Source organism: Tinamus guttatus, unplaced genomic scaffold (assembly GCF_059628265.1).
Source record: "Tinamus guttatus ecotype Peru unplaced genomic scaffold, ASM5962826v1 Tinamus_guttatus_pri_ptg000909l, whole genome shotgun sequence".
NCBI lineage: Eukaryota > Metazoa > Chordata > Aves > Tinamiformes > Tinamidae > Tinamus > Tinamus guttatus.
This window is the reverse complement of record NW_028289443.1, coordinates 388,360-409,895: the sequence shown is the minus strand read 5'-3', so window position 1 is coordinate 409,895 and position 21,536 is coordinate 388,360. Positions and strand designations below refer to the sequence as shown.

The window sequence follows — 21,536 nt, the reverse complement described above, 5'->3', positions numbered from 1 at the left end:
ACGCTTTACAGTGCAAATGAGGTTTATCAGAGCTTTGTTTCTTGCAGCTTGGAAAGAGTGAAAAGGGGCATTTCATTAGGCAGCATTCCTAGGATTATGTATTTGTGGAGGTTAGAAACAGCTGGCAAGATATCAGTTTGGCTCCATCAGTTCTGTAGGTGGGTGCTACAGTAAAATAGCGATGTTTGCCTCACACGCAAGAGAAATCTGGGTGACAATAGGAGCCTTTAACTTGATGCAAAAGGAACCATGTATCTTGAGTAAGAGAGGCAAAAAATACTAACTTGTCCAAAAAAATACTTGGCAACTCAGACCAGGACACGGTAGGATGAGAACTGTGAACTAATATTAGTGAAAGATTTGGAAATGCAAAGCAGGAAGGATGTTCAACAGAACGTTATGCACATGTGACAAAGCAGTTCCCACCTTGTGGTGAACTCTAACACCTTATTTGAATTATTTCAGTAAAGTGAATCAAATATAATCGGTTAAATAAATCACAGCTTTTTAACAAATAGAAAAAAAGGGGGAGGGGGGGAGAATTACCCATAGCTATTCTCTGGATTGCTGACAGAGGCTTTCTTATGCAAAACAAAGGTTTTCTTCGCTTAAGATGCAGCACAATAAACTCCTTTTCTTATTTCTATAATCCATTCTTATTGCCATTTCTGTAAAATTCTTAACATTTCTTCAGTTCTTTGGAAAGGGGTTCAGAACCAATTGTCTTGAGCACATAAATAATGACATGTAAATGTGTCCTGCCTTATCTTGTTTTCAGCCACGAAATGTGGGGAAAAAATGACATCTGAACGATTTAAGATCTCTCAGCTAAAAGTTTAATTAGGAAGTAATGCCAATTTTCATGACTTAAGACTTGAACCACTTGTGGGGTAGGAGGTTATTTTTACTGAAGTGATCTCCGAAGATATAAATTAGAGCAACAGTTAAAGAGTTTATCTGGCTTGATATGTGATCATTAAGAAAAAAAAAAAAAACACAGGAAACGAACGTCATCCTGACAGGTAGTATGTATTCCTGATAATACATGGACTACTGGGTGTTTGTCCATACCAGCATAAGCTTATGTGTTACAAGGTTGCCTTCACTTCTGGCACTTGCGTGGTAATTTGTGTGGTTGCAGTGCAAGCTCTCATATGAGCTCTGGGCTTTTCCACTTCTGTTCCCCACTAGGTGGACCAAGAGAGTAGCCAAAATAAATCCAAAAGTAGCCAAAGAATATGCCCTTCTTTGGAGATATTCAAAACCCGCCTGAATGCAACCCTGTGCCACGTGCCCTATGGGTCCGTGCTTGAGCAGGGGGGTTGGACTAGATCGTCTCTAGAGGTCCCTTTCAATCTCAACCATTTTGTGATTCTGTGAAAATACTAGGGTTACCTCATTAGGGACATCTCTTATAAAACAGGGTCTCCTTTACGACCTACCTGGATTTCTAATACTCTTAGTTAATGCTGTAGGTGCAATGGCTCAAAAACAAAATCAGGAATAAATATGGGATGGTGAACATTAGTCACTAACCTCCTGTGCTATCCATTTGCTGATGTTAAATATCCCATTGCTCTTTCTGTATTAGCATAGAGGGCCAGGTTCAGCTGAAAGGCTCTTTGAAGAGAGAAGGCAGAAAAGGCTGCTTTCAAGCTCCTTTCTGTCTCCTTTCTAAAATGAAACCCAGAAAGCCAACAACAGTTGAATAGAAAAGCAAAGACATCATGTGCTTTGTGACTCTGCAGAGCACAGTGCTATGATCAATTACGTTAAAATATTCATCTAGCCTCGGAATTGTCGTCTGTGTCATTTGATGTGTTTCCAAACTTTGTACAGCAATTGGAGAAAACTGAATTATAGATAAGCTTTTCAGAAGGATAAATCCAGGGCAGGTGGATGTTAATATACGCAGTACTTGCACTGTATTGACTCACAGGTAGTGAAACATGTCCATTCAGGACCCCCAAAAATGCATACCCACCATTGTCCCTTTGGAGCTAACTGTAAACAATAAAAATCACTAATTTCACCCAGCATTGCCCAAATTCTCTGGTTTTAGTCAGACTGATCTTTTTAATGACAGTTTTATGACCACACTATTGCTGCCTAGAGAGGATCTGAGTGATAGGGAACTTATTTAAGAACTCCTTTCCACCCTTCCATGCCTGGGCCTTGTAAATCTCTCTGCTTTGGTTCATTTGTTCTCCATCTGTGCCAATTCAGCAATTTGTGAGGTCCTATTGTCAGTCAAGTCTCTTCAATGAACTGAGGCTATTTGGGACAGGGGAAAAGTAAAAAGGTTGATTTGTTTCCTTTACTCTAACACATTTCTGAGTGCTGCTTTTTATCTTGTCTCTAGGGATGTATCAGCACAACTAAGAGGACAATAAATGGTGACAGGAGAATAGAAAAAAAAGGCTGGCCTGTAAAAGACAGGAAACTTTCAAACTAATTTTGCCACAAAATAAAATTATTGCAAAATGATATACTGTGGGATGGTTTCTAAGCTTCATGTTTTGCAGGAAATCTTATTTACTAGTTGACAGTAAATCTTTAGTGACAGCAGGATAAGGACTCGGTGAACACTCTTGAATAGCATACCTGAATGCTGGTTATTCTAGAGGCATCTGTTTTTGGGTACTCCAACTGAAACTAATGAGGAGGAATAAGAGAGTTATGAAGGCAGGTTCTGAATATGCAGAGGAAGATAATGAAATCTCCATCACAGGAAGATTTGTAAGAGCTAAAGAAATTGAACTTTTGCCAGGAATAGTTTGTGCAGTTGATCTTTGAGATGATTCAGCCCCAGGGTGGGCTGAGTGGACATGGATGCATGTGGATGACTTGTCAAGATTCTTTCCAGCAATGATGTTTATGATACAGTGGGATGCAAGACATCTGCTGCTCCCACTGGAGCAACGAGTTCTCAGCAACCTGGAAAAGTCTGTGATGGATGTGCTCCCTCCCCAGCTCAACCTGGCTTCTCACACATAGCCCTGTTCAGGTGTTAACTACCACATTATCTGATCTTGCTATTTGCCTCCCTGATTTCTCCCCCCACCCAGACATTAACCATCAATAACAGTCCTGATGGCCCTGTCGTGATGGCGAGATAAGGCTAACTGTGAGTACACCAGCTAACAGTCATTTCTGAGTTGAAAGAATGACTATCAGTCAGTCATCTTATCTCATAAATACGGGAACAGCCCAAGAGCCCATTGAGCTCTCCTTGCATGGCAGCGGGCTGCACGCCAGGATCTCCCCTTGAGCAGGGGCGCCTCTCAAGGATGCTCCTTGGGGATCCTTCCCACTACAGATTTGTGATAAGTGACTATAGCACGCCTTTCTCTTTTTGAATTTGTAAACTTCACCTTGTAACTGTGCACAAATCCCTTAGACATAAACTGTTGACCAGGTCTGGGACCAGGACTGGATCCAGCCGCACCCAGATTCCTCTCAGAAGGAGTTTGGAAAACAAGGGGGTCCAACCTCTGAACCTCGTGACTCAACTGGAGGGTGTCCTTGGTAATTCTGTGTGTATCTTGGAACTCCATGCAGTAACTAATAAGTGACCTTGCCATAGAATCTCATGAAACCATTGTCATTACCAATAAAACCTATTCCTATTTCTTTCCCACGAGCGAAGTGCATTATGTCACTCACCCCCCTGCCACCACTTATTCCGTGACAAAGTCAAAGTCAGCATGTGCTGAATTATGGATTCAGAATTATTAAGAGTTTGTGTGAACGTGAGTAAAATTGGATGGGCAGAAAAAAGTTTTAGGAATTCAAATTTAGCCACTCCCAAAAATCTGCTGCTCATGTGAGTGTGTCCTCCTGCAAAGGAGCGCTGCTGTAGTATCACTTTTTTGAGGAAGGCTGAGGGAAGGAGGGGAATGTGCTTTATTGAAGAGGAAATGTATGCCATGTATCACTCTTGCCCTGGGCCAACTTCGCTTCTCTCTGGTGCTGCTGGTAACAAAACAGTGAATTGCTTTGCGCTCTGTAAATGAGACCCATTTCCCTTTCTGGATTAGGTTGCAGTGGCTCCATCTGCTCATCTACCCTTGTCTGCCATTTAGCAATCAAACTTTCATTAAACAGTAAACAACTCTCTCACTTTGTATTTACAACACTGCTTCTCCTCTTCCTCATGCCTTGAGAGCTCTGCAGAGAGGAATGGCTGTTTTGCCACGGAAGGTCCTGTCTTAGCATGCTGCTGCCATTAATGTTCTGTCAGGTTGTCAGGCTTTGATGACTCAGATATTTGAAAAAAATCATTCTGAACTAAAATAGCCTAAGAGTGTATTTTTAAAGCACATTTTAATGCAATTGGTTAGGTCATATTTTCTGCCTGAAAGCTCAGAATGTGAGCTCTAAGTTATGCTCCATCAACTGAAGCTAATTGAATGTATTATTATTATTATTATTTAAACAAAATTCAATAGCATAGGAATCCACTTACGATCTTTGCTAGATTAAAAAAAAAATAGTATAGAGATCTGGCATATCCAATAGCTTTGGAAAGGGCTGTGCATCTCTTGTAGTTTAGGGCAATGTTTCTTCCTGTTCTTAAGCACATCAGAAAATAGTTACTGAAAAAAGTGCAAATCTGAAAAAAGCACACATTTCTGTTCATACAAGCAGAACAAGGAAAATAGAGATAATAAAGTAACTGTCAAAACTGAGCCTAGATTTTACTTAGTTGTGAATAAAAATCAGTGTGGCAACACTATGTGAGAAAGTACATGGCTATTCAACAACAACAAAAATCAGAAAAGGAGATGTAGGTCATGGTTGCGCTCCATGACACAAGTCATCTTGTTACGTAAGATATGCCCAAATGATTGATATGTCTGACTGACTTTGTGATGTGCCAGTAGAAATAAAGGCTTTGGTCTTAGAAGAAATAAATAGCCACGTTAAATATCTCTGCACAGCATCACATTGTTCAGTGCAGCTGTGTCCCTACTCTCCAGTGCTTCGGTTTCCCCATTTCACATACGCTTCTCAGCTTACCCTAGTGCTTCTGGATAAGTCTGCTGAGCAGCACTGGGGGATGCAGATGGATTTGTCCTGTGACGATGAGAAGATGTAGAGATGAGTTGGTGCTGTGTGGCAGCCCATCTCACCTGTCCCTCCCTTGCTGGGCCATGTCACTTTTGTTCCATTGTCCTCTCAACCTCATGGAAGTGAGAGGAGCAGCAGGCGGTGACCTTGTCATTCCCAGGGAGCTCAGAGTCTGAATGTGCTTCTCCTAAAGGAGAGGAGCTAATGCTCAGGAGGCAGCCAAGCTACCAAGGTAAGGATAGAAAAATCTTTCTCAAAGATTAAATAGCATAGGCTGTAGTGAGGGCCAAATAACATGTCCTTCTCTCTTCCTTGCAAAGTGACCTTCCTCCACTGCTAAAACCTCAGATTTGTGACTTCCTGCTTTGTATTGCTCCAACTGTTAGCCCTTCCTCCAAGCAAGAGGAAAAAATGATGCAAATACAGATCCTTATTTGGAGGTCAATTTGCTATACTTTGTCCAACAAACCTGTGCTGGTCTGGCTTGGTGTAAAATCTGGCCGATCTCCACTGAGTGGAGTGAAGTCACAGTAAATTGAAAATGTTGGTAAGACTAGATGTGTAAATTATTAAGATGAGAGAAGGAGACTTCTGTCTTTCTCCTCACTTAGACTTGCTGTCAACATATCTTCTTATATGTGCCTACAGGCTAAGGTACGCAGCACTGTCCAGTATACTTTGTTCAAAGTTCAAGGTGATTTTTCTAACCCTTTAAGAGTCAGAAATGTATTCTTTGTGAAAACTTCAATCCTGGCATGCAGTTCCATTGCAAGGACTGGGTTCTGCAGCTGTGGGATAGAACAGACATAAATGATTTTTAAAGGCCTCATAGTACTCTGCATATATAAGATTTTTCAGCTGCCTGGCTGTTAATTTGTGCCACTCATGCTAACATAGTACTTTTCATCTATTATGCACTTCAGAACATTTATTCACAGTACTGAAATCTCCCAACATATCTCTGAGGCAAGAAGGATTTCCGATTAACTCATCATGCTTTCCTTGCATCACTTTACAGCAAAGTCATCTGGGGCATGGGAGGGCTAGAAGGCTTAATATTGGCCTGTGCCATAAGGAGAGCTGGAGCCTGCCTTATATGCAATTCCAAAAGTGGCATCACTGTTATTATCACCAGTGTGATGCTCTTTTATTATGAAAACTAGTTATACCAGCACAATGCAGTTGTGTGTGCAGTTACAGGATGACTACACCACTGTAATTTTGCAGAATTACTTTCACATAAAAGAAGAAATCACTAGCTTTGGCTGTCTACCTGAGCTTAAATGGCTGTCAGCCCTTCTGGAGTCAACGAGACCCTTTGGTGCCAAATCCCCAAGGAGGCACTTCAATGTGGACATCAATCACCCCCTGAGGAGAGCCCAGACCTGCCTGACACAGAGAGCGGTGCTGTCAGGATCCTCTGCTTGTCTGGATCTACAGACTGAAAGGCTTATGCATGCTTATGGACAAAGTCATGTTTATCAAAATCACAAGAATATTCATTAAGAGCATGGTCTCTACTGGGTTTCTGTGAGCAAGGAGTCATGTAGGTGGCTGTCACACAGCATGGTCTGTGTTCTGCTGACTAAAACCCTTAATGAGAACAGTCACTGGTTTGGAGCATGCAGAGACTGGAAATTACAAGGCAGAGAGAACAAGATTTGTGTTGCTATCACAAATACACCCTGGGGAACATTAAAGTAGGCTTATTCTAGTAATTACTGTTAGTGTGCGTGAGATATTTGTACTGAAACTGAGCAATCTGTGGTGGCTTAGAATCACAGATACCGACTGACTTTCAAGATGGCACTGTGGGAGGAAGATGTGTATGGCGTATTATTTATTTATTTATTTGTAAATCTTTATCCTAAGCAGAGTTGCATAGTCTAGACCAAATCCTTGAGATAAGTGGATTCTTTGGCTCATGTATTTCTTTTTACAGAGCAGTTTTCTTGGTCTTTGCTATGCAAATAAGCCTTTTGTTGGATAATCTGGTTCACTTGCCTCTTACGATTGAATGTTCTCTAGTCTCTTGAACACAAGATCTCTGTGACTCCATCTAACAATTCACGTATTGGCAAAGGGTCATGCAACTTAGTTCTGTTTGAAATATAAATAAAATGTAGGTATCCCTGTTTATCAACTAGGACTATTTGGAGGTAGTTCCATGGCGGGGTACGCTAAGTTTAAAATACTATTAATGCAAAGGAGGCATGACTATCGCTGTTAAGTATCAGATTAGTAAGAACACATTAGAAAAAAAAATAATAATGTTTAAGGTTAAATGCATTGAGAGCAAACTCTATGGTCCAAAGACAGAAATGCATCAGAATCAGATGGAGAACAAATAGAGGACACCAAAGAAGATAATTATGCCTCAGGGGGGAGTAAAATATCAAGGGTATCAACTTCTGTAGAAAATGGAAGGAAGAATCTGCATCTGTCTAAAATTAGTCAGTTCATCCTTAAACCTGAAACTCTTTGTGTTTAAATAAGGTATTAAAGACAAAGGAAAATACTAGTATCTTACAAGTTCACCCTCGTGTCTTTCTCTAGGGTTCTGCAATATCTTTTTATGTGAAGGCACGGTGGAGTTTCGGGATGGTCTGAGCTATCTTTCACCAGTTTGTTGGTCCCCACATTCTTGCTAAGATCTGTGTTAGTCCTGATTGCTCTCAAATCAGGCATTACAAATCAGTCCAGGCATTACAAAATATTAAACACCGTTCCTTTGTCTATCGTAGCTCTAGTGAATGTATCTCTTCAGGGTTATGTACACTTTAATCTCAAACCACTGGTTAAAGCCTGATGCAACAGAGTACTTAAGCTCAGGTTTGTGAGCTTGTGGTATATATTCGTATGTTTTAGTCATGTTGAATCAATGCCTGAAGAAAAATATTTTGCTTACCATAGACCTATATCTTATAGTGGACTTAAGTGGTGCATGGACGCTTCAGCATTTGCTGAAGCAAAACCTTATGTTGTGCTTTCTGCTGTATTACATGTGAGTCCACTGATCAGTACTAAATTATTTTTTAAAAATTGACTGATGCTTTGTTAAGCAAAGACTTTGTTAAGTCTTTGTTAAGACTTGTTTTCCTAAAACTTTGGGGTATAGAATCAGATTTACATTTTACGTGTATCCTGCTGTTGTGAATATGTCTGTATAACTTGTAGGTCAAGAGGGAATCACAGATTGATAGGTTTTAGGGGAAAGGAAGTCTATGATATTCATCTGACCGGACTGTTTCACTCTCCAGTCCGTAGGTGCTTGCATTTAGCTCAGCAGCTTGTGGTTGAATGAGAGTGTATTTTTAAAAAGAGAGCAAGGCTTGATTTAAAGACTCCAAATGCTGCAGAATTTATCACAGTCTCTGAGAATTGTTCCAGTGGTCCATTATTCTTTCTTTGAAAAATCTGTACATTACTTTGAACTCTGTTAACTTCTGTCTTCTGAACATTGAATCTCATTTTGTGACTTTTTGCTACAGAACTAAAGAACCCTCTATTTTCCCATATGTTTTTCTTGTATGGATGATTCTAGAACCTTGTTTTCTATTGTCATGGTATTCGAAAGATTGTTTTTTTTTATATTAACAAACCCAAACAGGCAAACACCTGCTAGTATATGTGCCGATACAGTATGCCAAATATACTTCATTATCTTGGTGCTGAAGTCTGATACGATAAAAATATGCTGTTTAGAAAGAGTCAACTTGACTGTGTTGCTTTTGATTTCAATTACTAATCAGTGTATTATGAAGAAACATTATTCAAGCCTGGGATATCGATACTGAGAAATAAATTATGTTCAGTATATGCTGTATTTATACTGTAGAAATTATAGGTGCTGCAGTGTCCCCAAAGAAGGTTTTTCAGTCTTTCTTAGTATGCATCAAACATGCTTTACGAATGGCCTGAATTCTCTGTGATTTCCTTTTTCTGAAACAATTCTCATGAAATCACGTGACTGGATGATACTGAAAAGATATCTGTCCATTCCATTGCCCTAAAACAAGATCAGTAATCACTGTGAGATTGCATTTCAGCTTCTCAATAAAAAAAGGTCAAACAATCAACATATTCTTCCCATAGAGATTGAAAATTATAAAGAGTAGGATTTCTGAAAGTCCTGGGCAGTAACCTATGTCCTTCTGCACTCGTTTCCCTTAGAAACCAAGTACGATAAAGTCACAGTTGGTAAATCTCAATGCATTTACCTCGCTGCAGATGAGTAATTATTGTTTCTCTTTTCTCCTTAGAGCTCTTCCTGCAATGATGCAGTGGGTCCGAACTCAGAAACCAGGAGAAAGTGGTGTAAATATTATCACTGCAGATTTTGTAGAACTTGGTGACTTTATCAGCACAGTCATAAACCTCAACTATGCCCTGGATGAAGGTGAAGATGACACTACTTGATAGTATTATATGTTTGTTGTTGCATTATTTAGAATAAAAGAAAAATTACATCTTAAAGAATTACATTGTAAAACACTGATCTTCCTATAACACTGATGTGTTTAGGGTTTAGTGGGTGGGCAAAGGGAAAATGTTTTAATCAATTATGATCATTTTTTACATTGTGGTTTCAGGTAAGAGCAAAACTAAACATGTTTACAGTGTTTGATAAAAGAAGGCCACTTACATGTTTTCCCTGAGTACCAAATGTGATCGTATGTCTTCGGTTATGAACAGTGCCCAAGAAACTTGCAGCATTCAGAGCAGTGACATGTATGCTGCCCTCTCTCTGCCCACAGCAGAATTCCCATAGGTGTGAACATTACCCTGGGAATTTAAGGACAGTATATGTAGCCCTGAATTTTGAGTTGCTACACTTCATCTGTCAGGTGGTATACTGATTGTATTTGTCAATGAGCACGGGTTTCAATACCTTTGTGAAATAAATAAAAAGTAATGCCTCCGACACATGCATAATCAGTGGACAGTACACATGATGTATTACGTAGCTTGCATGGACTAAATCCTGCTTGCTTTTCATTCTCACAGTGGGGTGTTCTAATGCCTCTGCCCCATGTAAAGTCAGCAGTTACATGCTGCTAGCCTAACTCTGTACATAGTGCTACCATTGCATGTTTTACATGGTTTCAGCAGGAATAAAGTCAGGCTGGCTTGGAGCACCACTCCCACTCAGGATTAATCTATGTGAGTCTGATCCAATGTCCAGTGCATTTAATAGGAAATTTTCCTCTGTTTAGTGTGGCTTGGGATCTCTGTGCTCTGTAAGGGTCAGGATTTGGTCTTATGTTGGAAATGTGTGTTCTGCAGGATTAACACTACCCTTCAAAACAGAAGTATAGTCTGAGCTTTTCTTTAAGGCAGCTATGAACTATGCTGATTGCAAAGAAAAAAAAATCACTGCCAATTTCATCAGTGAAAAATTACTGTACTAAAGAGTGGAGTAGTTCAATATCTAGCTAATAATATTAAAATAGAGTCCTTATATTGTTCATGGGAAATAATCTTATCAAATGGTTCAAAATACACTGTATGGTACTGTTCTGGTGGCAGAACCTCTTTCCCCTTACTTTTGATGAAACATATAAAACTTAAATATGTGGAAAATGTACTGAGTTTTAAAATGAGAGCACTGCTACTGTATGACCCCTAACTGGATACAATGCAGTAATATGTCTTTGATATATCAATCTGTATGCACACAACCTGTGAAAGTCAAACATTTCTTTTATGGAAAATGATAGATACTGTAAGGTCTCAGAAGGCAAATGCTCCCTGAAATACTGCAGGGCTTTATAGGACAAGACTGAGGTCGTGTTCCATTGATACTAGGGGAACTCTTGCTCGAGTGAGAGAGAGAATAATGTATTGTGATCCCTTGCTATTTTCCATCAGACAGTAAGGACTGCCATCTCAAAGATCTACAGATCATAGAAAAACAAAAATAGTCTCATCAAGAGTTGGGCTTTTCTTTTTTGTTTTTGCTGCTTTTTTTTTAGTTTATGAAGAAGTGGAATAAAATGAACACTTGCTGCTATTTTGTACAGAGAGTGTGCCTTGGAAAGAATGTGCATGTGTATGTATGTGTGTGTGTAAACTATAAAGACATTTAAATGTTTGTATGTGTTACAAACATGTCCATGTACACTTGCTAAATGGTACTCCGGCTCTAGACAAGAGTATTATAAGTTTGGTTAAAGAAAACAGTGCAGGTGTTACAAAGTTGTGATGACTCCTTCATTAGAAATTTTTTTGTGTATTTGTTTGTTTTTGTGTGTGAGTGTAGAGATCAAGACTGTAAGATTTATCCTCAGTGAAATTTGTGATCCAAGCCAGTTGCCAGTTAGGTTTTCTACAGCATTAAAAACTTGACTCAAAGTGACTCCAAAATTCACCTAATCAGATTTGATCTTTGCATTGAAAAAGGCGAGGATTTGGTGCTTTCATCCACAACAAAACAAAATACTGGGGTGGGGAGGAGCTAGAGGAAATAATGCACTTTATTTTCAGTTGCCATGTAATGTCCAAGGAAAAATCATGTAATGGGTACACAAAACAAAACATGAGCATATGTTTTCTTTGTGCAAACTGGAAACTTGTGTATTTTGTACAGTTCCTGAAGCAGTACCTTTTCTTCTATATGGTATCCATGAAAATGTTTGCTTGTTTATTAGAGATGTGGCATGAAAAAGTCTTTTCATTCTTCTTAGCTGAATTTGTTTGCTTTCAGATTCTCTTGTCATTTTTCAGTTACTTAAACGTAGTCAAAACATTTAAGCTCCCTATAATATGCCAAAATAATCTGAGTATTACTAAAAATGTGTGCGGAAAAATGTTTTTTATTTTTGGATTCTGATTGAAATTCTGCTGAATCTGAGAGCAACAACACTGAGTCCCTCCTGAAAACCCTGGCTCAAGCACACACCAAACATACCAAGCTTTTCATTTACACAAAGGTGTGCTCAAAGCAAATATTTTGCTGTATTTAACAGAAGTGTGTGCATGTGTGAGCCTGTATATACATATATATATATATAATGCTATCTCATATCTTTAGCTTATTGGCATTGTTTTGGAATGTTTGCTTAAGTATCAGCTATATTCGAATTGTCATGTAGGTGCTGGAAAATAAAAGCAAAAAAAAAAAATCCTCTGTGAAGAAGGATAATAGAAAAATCATATAGTTCCTCCATTAATGGGGGAAAATCTTAAGAAAAATGTTAAGAAAATGCTTAGAAAAACTGTGTTTTTATTTAGCTGTCAATCTCCTTTCTGATGGAGAAGCACAGCAATTTATTGTATGGGACAGGTAAGCAAAATTACTACTAACTGCCTTAATTACTCAAAAAAAAAAAAAGTAAAAAAGAAAAACATGTGTTGGGGGATTTATCTACACTTTTCTGGCAGTTTCCTCTCTGAGACACCAAAACTATAATCGAACTATCCTAGTAGGTTGTGCTCCCAGTTGACACAATCTGGGAAATTTTGCCAGAAAAGAGCCAGACAGGACTATGCAGCACAACTGGGCCATTCTAGAGCCCTAGTTTGTCATCCCTATGCAGCTAAAACTCTCATTGATTTCATCCCGAAGTGTGCTTGCCCAATTGGTCTGCAGGACTGGGTCAGATTAACTATCCAACCTGATTCCTTTGGGGAGGTTTCAACACATGTTTTATGAGGAATCCGGTATGAGAAAATAGATGATTGTAATCAGTTGATCAGAGGAAAAATACCCACCTGCACTATTGGTCTTCATAACCATCTTGTGTAATCTTATACTTAATCTTAAATTTCATTGCACAACATAAAGGCAGTAGAGCAGATTTTCATCTGATATAAATCTGTATGGCTCCATATTTCAATTTACATAAGCTGAGAGTCTCTTGCATAATCTTCAATGTTGATCCAATTTATACTGATTTGAACCAAAATAGCATCTGGCCCCCAAAGTTCCGGCTGAAGGAGCCTAATTTTTAATTCAGTGAGTTATTTAGATTTATTTGCTCTTGTTTATACTAGTGGTTTTGTAGGTCCTGCTATTTCAAGCCATTCTTTTAAGGTATATATACGTATGTGTCTATCTATATGCCTAGGTGTGTGAGAGGAAATGTGTGATCCTGTGTGCTGAGCTAAGACTTTCTGTCACACTGGTAGAAATTTAGACCATTTTCATTAACTTCAAACCAGTTACTGAAGATTTGGGATACTGGGATGAGAGGGAGCAGATAGTCACTGTGTAGTAAGTATGCTGTGTTGCAAAAGAAATTAAAAATTTGGATATTAACTGAGAAACATCAAAAAAAAAAAAAAAAAAGTGGAGTGCCCTGAAAACATAGCTCCAGTGCTATTTATTCTGAATATAGTGTGTGGAGCATTAGGCATTAGTAACTAAATAGGTTATTGGGTGATTTCAGGAGTTCCGTTAACACCATTTTAAGCTTTCAAATTCCTTTTCAGTGAAGCAAAAGCTAATAGTGTATATGATGTATTTGCCATATCTCAGTGGTAGCTTCTGTGTTACATAACAGTCAACATTGTTCTGATTGTATGTGTTTACCCAGTGATGAGGTTAAAATGTGCTGTATAGTACGTACAATGTATTGATTACAATGTTTGTTGGAGTTCAGTGATCTATTTAGTTTTTACTGTGCTGCTGTTTTGTAGGTGTGTGTGTGTGTGTGTGTGTGGGAGTATGGATTGTCTACAATGTATGAAGAAATAATAATTAATCCTAAAGGAAAAGGGCAGTTATGTAACCTGCCTTAATGCATTCACATAATCTTGTTTAAATCCCATAATTATGAACTCAGATTTCAAACGCAACTAAAGATTGTTCATACAGCTGCCTATGGGCAGTAAAAAGTTAAATTGGAACTTATTTGGAGTGCAGTTTTATATTAAGAACAGTATGTTTGTACAATGAACTACCTTGACTGTACGTGGTGATAAAGACCTGCTTTTCTGTGTGATACAGGTGAGGTTAGTTCTGTGTCCACACAGCCTATGTTGATGTCAGTAGGAACTATGTTTATGTAATGAAGGGCCTAAAATTCCTCTAAGGGGATAAAATTGTGACACTAAGGGCATGGTACCCTGGCTTTGTAGAAGTGCTTTGATGCTATGCAATACTGCTCGTGTCCCGTGACGCAATGTGGCTGGGAACTTGCAGGAAAAGCTCTGAACTCTGTTCCAATCCAGGTTCTGTTTTTAGATAGAAATCAGGTGTAATTGAGGTTTAGCAGCCTAGCCACTAGCATTCTGCTTTAAGGAAACACGCATGATTTAGTTAAATATATATACATATATATATAAGTGATAATTTCCCAGAAGCTGGCAGGACTTAGTGCTCGGCATTTCCCAGAGGTGTGACCCCTCTACTTTTCTAACAGCCAGACTTAGCTCTCCCATCGTGGTGTGCATCTGAAATGCCTCTGCTTGATGACAAGGATAGTTAGGAAAGAAATACAGAACATGGGAAGACCCTAACTCATGCCTGGCCAGTTGGACAAGTTTAGATAGAGCATGCCTGCCTAAAGGTGTATTTAGGTGAGGCTGGCTTCAGGCAGACCCATGCAAGCAGCAGTTCAGGGTAAAGAGAAGTGCGATTTCAGACACTGTTCTATTGTCTTTATCTAGTTAAAATACAGCATTTGCCCACTGTTCCTTATCCCAGTCTGTGCTGCTGCTTACTCATCCCTTTACTGAGAGGTGTGAGCACCACTGTGCTCAAAATATTGTTATTTTGTCATCTTCAGCACACCATCAAAATCTGTAACTTGTGTGTAAGATGATCTTGAATACAGAGCTGAAATAGAGGGGCAGGCTCCCATCTCTGATGCCCTAAGATGGTCTACGTCCATACACCAAGTTGTGTGCAGGTGGCTGCCTAACCGTTGCTTTAGCTGATGCAAATTTGGTTGCAAATGTTCTCACTCCATGCTAGAAATGGATTAACACAATGGCTAAACACTTTTCCATGGAGAAAAGACAACTCACTTAAGCTACTTTTCTGCAGTGAGATTATGTGTTATAGACTCTTCCCTCTGTTCGGAGTCCCTACAAGGTCAATTTGATTTGCAAAGATTTCTAGAAGAGCTGAAATGCTCGAAACTGGCAAATCTGTTTGACTATGAAGCTGGAATCCTTAGAGCAGAATCCTGGGTTTTATGTGTGATTATTGTTAGTCAAAGCAAGAATGCATGCTTTAAAATATAACTTAGAAAGAAGTAGCTGATCTTGTCAGGACAGATGTTAAGCTTTTGACTGCCTCGTCCTGAGTGGTTTTGCGAACACATGAGGTGATGATTGCGATGTTATTGTCGCACTGCCTCCTGATCCTGTTCAGGTTTTCTGTACAAGAAGCCTTATTATTCCAAACATTAATGCATTTGAATGACTTTGCTCCATTTCTGTGGGAAGGATAGTTATGTAGCGCTGAGGACAGATTGCTCCCTGTGTGTTGTGACCACAAAGGTTCACAGAGCTGTACCTTCTCTTTTTAGGATCTGTTCAATGGTACTTTAATAAATGTTGTGTAAAAAAAATGCCTACAGTTCTGTATAACAAATGTGAATTTTTATGACAAGAATGTGTTATTTAATGTATAAAAAGTAATAAAAAATCCAGTTTCTTTGTATCCAGTGAAACATCTAATAAAGCTCTGGTACCTGTATTCTTGTTTTATGGCTTCGTTTGCATTCAAGGCATTGCATATGGGAAACTTAAAAACAGTTTTGCAAAATGGGCAAAACAGTCGGGCATTAAACTGGGGCTGTGCTGTTAGGACAGAGGTTTTCGTGGCCCATTCCTGTGAGGGCACAGTGTGGGGAGTGCTGTTTCCACATGATTCCCGCAGGATCCTTGAGCGCTGTGGAAGGCAGACATTGTGTTGGTGCCAGTGGGCTCTCGGATGCCTCCTGCCCTGGCGGGGCTCTCCAGACCCGCTCTGCTTGAAGTACTGAACCTCTGACCAACCATATGAGTCTGCCAAAGCATGTGCCTGTGCCCTCGCCTTTAGAGCACCCCATAGCAAGGAGGGAAACAGTAAGCAGGGACTAGACCTCAGGAGCGTCACTTGGCCAGCAGGTGACTTTTCTCTGTTATCTCTCTGGGACCTGCTCCATGCAGGTGGACCTGGGACAGGGTCTGGGCTTCGGGGCTTCCTGCCAAGGTGAAGCATGCTACAGGTCAAGAACTTGGGATTCCATGTGTGTGTTGCCAAGTGACACAGACTTTATTTCTGGCACAGCCAAAAATATGGTGTGTTTTTCAGGACACACCCGCTATGTTTCCTCCATCACAGGCAATGGCAGCCAAAGTGCTCTGCTCCCATGGACTTCAGGCCCTGTCTCTGGGCCCATTTTGGAATCAAGGCACCAGGCCCCGGCTGCTGGGGCAGGAGAAGGAGAAGCCGTGGAAGGTGAGCAATGCCAAGGAAGCCTCTGTCACTGCCTCCCTGCAGAAGCCCAGATGTTGTCTTTGCTCATTTGGCAGCTGCTTAAGCTGTTGCCCTTCCTTGCCCTTCTTGCCCCCAGGTACTGTCCTGGTAATGAGAGAGCATGGTTAGCCTGAAACGTGGAGCAATAATTCTTGTTACAAAAGTGAGTCCCCTTTTTTTTTTTGGTTTTCTTTTATACTGCTTAATTCCTTCAGTCAAAAAGCCAGAAGACCAGCTATGTCCTGCTGTTGTAATAGCTACTCTGTGCCAAGTGTGGGATGTCCCTCTTCTGGTTAATGTGCAAATCTGATGACACATCACCCAGCCAGCTGAGATAATACTGCATTTAAAAACTGAGAAAGCAGGTGTTGTACGGCAGGATAAAGATGTTCAGTGAATGGTTAAGATTCCAGAAAGTAATTGTGTAACAGGCTACTGAATCTGTAAAAATAGGAAAAGTTTTTTTACTCTATATCTTTTAACATTATAAGAGTTCAATGAAGTGCAACCATTCTCCCAGAAGATCAATTTAAACAGTTTTTATGGAAATAAGCATTTATGGGCAAAGGCACAGTGAAAGATATAAATATGAATTCTACATTTTTGGCCTAATTTTTTGCTCCTTACTGCCCCAGCTGTGGTTTCTGGCATTATTAATTTTTTCCCCCGGCAACTAGGAAATGTGAGAGGAAAAAATATTTGCAGCTGTAAATAGAGTGATTGAAATAAAAGTGACTTAAACAGTCTGAATCAGCTTTACATTTTCAAATTTAAAACATCAATTTTGATAATTAATTTTAATCTTGCTTTGCCTTTGTACTTTATATCTTTTTTTTTCTCAAAAACGGGTTCACTCTATGAATAATTGTTAAGACTCTGTTTAGCAAATAAGTCCAGTCCTCACATTAGGCTTGGTATGTCTTTGCTGAATAGGAAGCTAAACTATGCATACGCATGAACCAGTTTCTCTTTTAACATACGTTCATGCAAATTGCTATTTTACCTTTATTTATAAGAAAATGTTAGATACCGTCTCTTATTTAGGAGTGTGTAATTTCTTAGTATTTTTAAAGCTGTCTCTTGAAGGTGATTACGGTAAATTACCACACACAAAATCACTAATTTTGCCAATAAAATGTCTTGTAATTAAAACTGAGCTAAATAGATTGGATCCCAGAGAATTATATCAGTGCTGAAAGATATAGAAAGTAAGTGATTTATTAAGTGAAGGAAGTTGTAATTTGACTAGGATTTGTTTATCATTTAGCAAGTTGTCTGTGATTTTTAAGGCCAAAAGGCCACAAAAACTTACATGAACTCTTTGTTCATAAATTGGGGGAAAAAAAGAAGGTTACTCTGTTTTAGGTTATATTTTAGCTTTCCATAAACTAATTACAGAAATACACAGAAGAAAGGAAAGAATATACTGAAGAAAGGAAAAATTATTGATTCCTATGCCAAGATCCCATGTGTCAAAACAGGCAGTCACTTCAGGAACTCTTATTTCCAAGTACTTACGATAGTACAACTATTTCAGAGTTTTATATTTTTTCATGTCTTGATGTCAGTCAAGTGGAAATTATTTTACAATACTTAGTTGTAAATATAAGTTTTAATGTGAATTTCATAGATTTTGCTTGTAGAGAAACCCTTGTAAAGGTTGGTTTTTTTAGAAATTGTTCTAGGTTAATGAAACTGATGTCCAGTACCTGTAACACAAGAAGTAAGTTGTGTTTCTTAAAGGGGGTAAAATCTTAATACCACACAAAGCTTCCATTTCTCGTTTAAAATGATGGAATTCACACTTGATTTTCATATCATCATTAACAGCTAGCAAAATGCCTGAAGCTCAGGTAGCTAGATTGAAGTCTGAATCCTGTTGTCAGCTCTTGGAAGAGAGGGAGAATTTGTCTCTTGTGCTGATTGAAAAGGAGAGCAGTGAGGGGTGGCAAATGCTGTTCTAGAGGTAATGGAGTTGAAGGGACACAAATGTGGGACTGCATTTTCCAGAATGGCTCTGAGCAGGACTTTCTGGGGAGGGAGCTATGGTATGAAAAGAGAATATTTTGTTGAAGAGTCATAAAGTGGGGGAATCTAAGAGCAAGAAGTGCTTCATTCACCCAAGAGGGGAATTGCTTCAGAAGGGGCATGTGTCAGGTGGATTGTGTTTTCTTCTCTATAAAATGCAATTGAAAATGTGCCAGGTTTTGTATAGTTGGAAGTCATAGGTGTAAATATGCTACCTGATTAATCGCACAAAGGATGTGTCCTGAAAGGCAAATCTTAGCACTTGATACCGCTTCTAACAACAGGGTTTGAGGCAGACCAAGCCATGAGACTATAAATGTTAAGATGGAATAATGAGCTGTGGGCAGATAAAAGATTGCAGTGCTTTGGGAAAGCTGGTGCTCTTCTACAGACAGTTCAGATTAAAAGGAGGAAAGCTTTTAAAAAAAAACTTCAGCAGTTGACTTGCACAATGCATATGGTCCTTGCTTGTAAACACTGGATGATCTATGCCATTATATTCTGCTTTTTTTTTGTTGTTGTTCTGTTGCCACTTACGTAGTCAAGGAAGCATCATACTCATTAGTAAAGCTGATATTTTGATGAAATCAGTTCCCATTCTGTGAGAAGCAACACACCATCACGTTTCCTACCTCCTATACAGCTTCAATTAAATCCTGTACATTTTGCAAGCAACAGTTAGAGAAGATGAGCTCTGGGATGTATGCTTTTGCATATTTTAGGTATTTTCAGTACAACATGTATGAAACAGCCAGAGATGATCATACTTTGGTGTACAAATCACTTTTATTAGTGAATTTTCAAAGTTGTATGGCTTTGCTCTTTTGGTAACTCAGGACAAAAAAATGAAACCAGTCTATTAGCATGTGCACAAATCTAGGAGGATGGTGTATTATATTGTCTGACGATATTTGGAAAAACTGCATATTCCTTAGCCTCTAATCTCTATCTGAATGGGTGTCAATCCAGATTTCAGCAGCATTATCTCTAATACATGTGCAATAGAAAGCGGGTGTTTGTGTATGTGTGTGTGTGTGCTGATATACAGCAGCAGATCTGTAGGGAAGGAAAAACATGTTTTTCAGGCAGCACCAATACAATCATTTTTCCCTCAGATGCTTGGAGCTGCAGCTCTGCATCTGATGCAACAATTTTTTAACCATTTATATGGTTGGTCTTTTACTGTGAATATACTTTTGTATATTTTCATAGTTTTGGTTAGGGTAGGAAGCAGGCAGTGCAGCAGGGACAGAAGGCTGTCAGGAACTGTTGCATCTCTGCTGCTTTGATGCTGTGGATCAAACTCCACAGAAAAGGCTGTTGCTGTGAAATTGCTGGGGGTCTGTGACTTTGAAGATAACGCTTTATGGGTGAATGTAGAAAAAATAAAGAGATATCAGTGTAATCGTGGAGATGAAAGCTAGCCATGCCAACGGTCAAGATTGCAGGGCCGAACATAACGAAAAATTTATACTGAGGCAGTACAAATCAGAAATACCTGTATAGTGAGGTGGTGGGTGAGAACAACTTTCAGGCTTATTGTTGTGGCTTCTGGATACATCTTTCTTAAATCAAAAAGATTCCTGTTTTCTTATAGAAAACATGGACTTAAATGAACTTCTTTGCTCCCTAAATTCAAGTTCCAGCTACCTGCTGTTGCCCGCTTAGCCCTCCTTCAATTATTAAAAGTAGATGAAAAAACATAATTATTAAAGAAACTACAAACAAATGAAAAGTCTGCTAAGATGAATAGTCTTTGCATTAGGGTCTAGAAATAATCTAACTTTTAATTTTCAATTCCTCTTCTAGTTATTAAATTAACATAATGGAAAGAATTATAAGAACTTCAGAAAGTTAAGTCTGACTGCAGGTGAAAGATCTTTAAAAAATACAGCATCTGCTTTGTAAATAGGTACAGTGCAGTTCATTTTAGTCTTTCCAAACTTTGCTGAGAAAATTATTTTTCAAGAAGATCAGAAATTGTAGGTCACTGAGGTTTCCTCTGCAAAAGAAATCATCAAGCAATGAAAGAAAAATGATCAAGTATCCCAAAGAGCTAATACCATGGTGTGAAAGGGTAGTGCAGAGCCATGTGCCTGGCTCAGAGCAAGTTAGAGATTTGGTTCCCTCCCTTTCATTTGGTCTGTTTGAAAATTTGTTTTCAAATATAGGAAAGTCTGTGATTCTAGTGATACCTATCCTCAAATATAATACTCCTTGCTTCTACGTCTAGCTTGTTTTACGTTTTGGTCTGTTTTTTTTTTTTTAATTAAAAAATTGGCTTTTGCAACAAGTTTCCAGAATGATGGCAGTCATTAAAAGTCACAATGATGTAGGTCTCAATGAGGGTTTCCTGAACAGTGCGAAAGCTTTTGTTTAAAACAAAATAACTATCCTTGGTTAGGCTGGGAGAGGAAGACACAAATTGCTAAGAGTCCATATTGAACTGTGAGAAGTCAGTAAAAATAACTAAAGAAGAGGATCTCATGCTACAGTTTTAATTGACTGGAGTTAATTAAAGCAACCTGCAAAGTGAGAGGTCACAGCTCCTAGAACATTAACTGTGACAGGGTAGAGGTGGTCCTGGGAGCCTCACCACTATAAGTGAGATTACTAATGTCAGGTTTTCTTACTTAGACCTTTTCCTAGCATTGCATTAGTCCATCTGGATGTAGTCTGATCAGATTTTGTAAGACTTCTGAGGGTGGGTTTCTTTGATAGCAAATCACCATTAATTTTCCCACACTAGCTGGAAGATTTTCTTGCATTCATTAGAAATTTCACACCACTCAAAATCTGAGCAAGATCCTTTTCTGCCATTTTTGAATACCTGCTACTGCATAAAATTAAATTCTGTTTATTCCTTTAATTACAGCATTCAAAAACAGAAAGTGTGAACAGTTGTTATAAATAACGTGTACTGGATACATTTTTACATGCTCAACAATTGCAGCTCATGTAGAGTCACTGCAAGCTCCCAGATTGGTCAATACATTTTCAGAATTGCATTGAGATTGACTTC

The 21,536-nt window shown here is 38.9% G+C and overlaps 1 protein-coding gene across 1 annotated transcript in view; it reads left to right on the top strand.

Annotated features, from left to right (window-relative positions):
* Nucleotides 1-9,510, top strand: part of PLCXD3 (phosphatidylinositol specific phospholipase C X domain containing 3) — a 72,068-nt gene extending 62,558 nt beyond the window's left edge. The window contains exon 3 of the mRNA XM_088537942.1: nucleotides 9,336-9,510. Coding sequence (XP_088394068.1) covers nucleotides 9,336-9,492 — 157 coding nt within the window. The 3' untranslated portion in view covers nucleotides 9,493-9,510. The remainder of the gene's footprint in view (nucleotides 1-9,335) is intronic.
* Nucleotides 9,511-21,536: the final 12,026 nt, after the last annotated feature.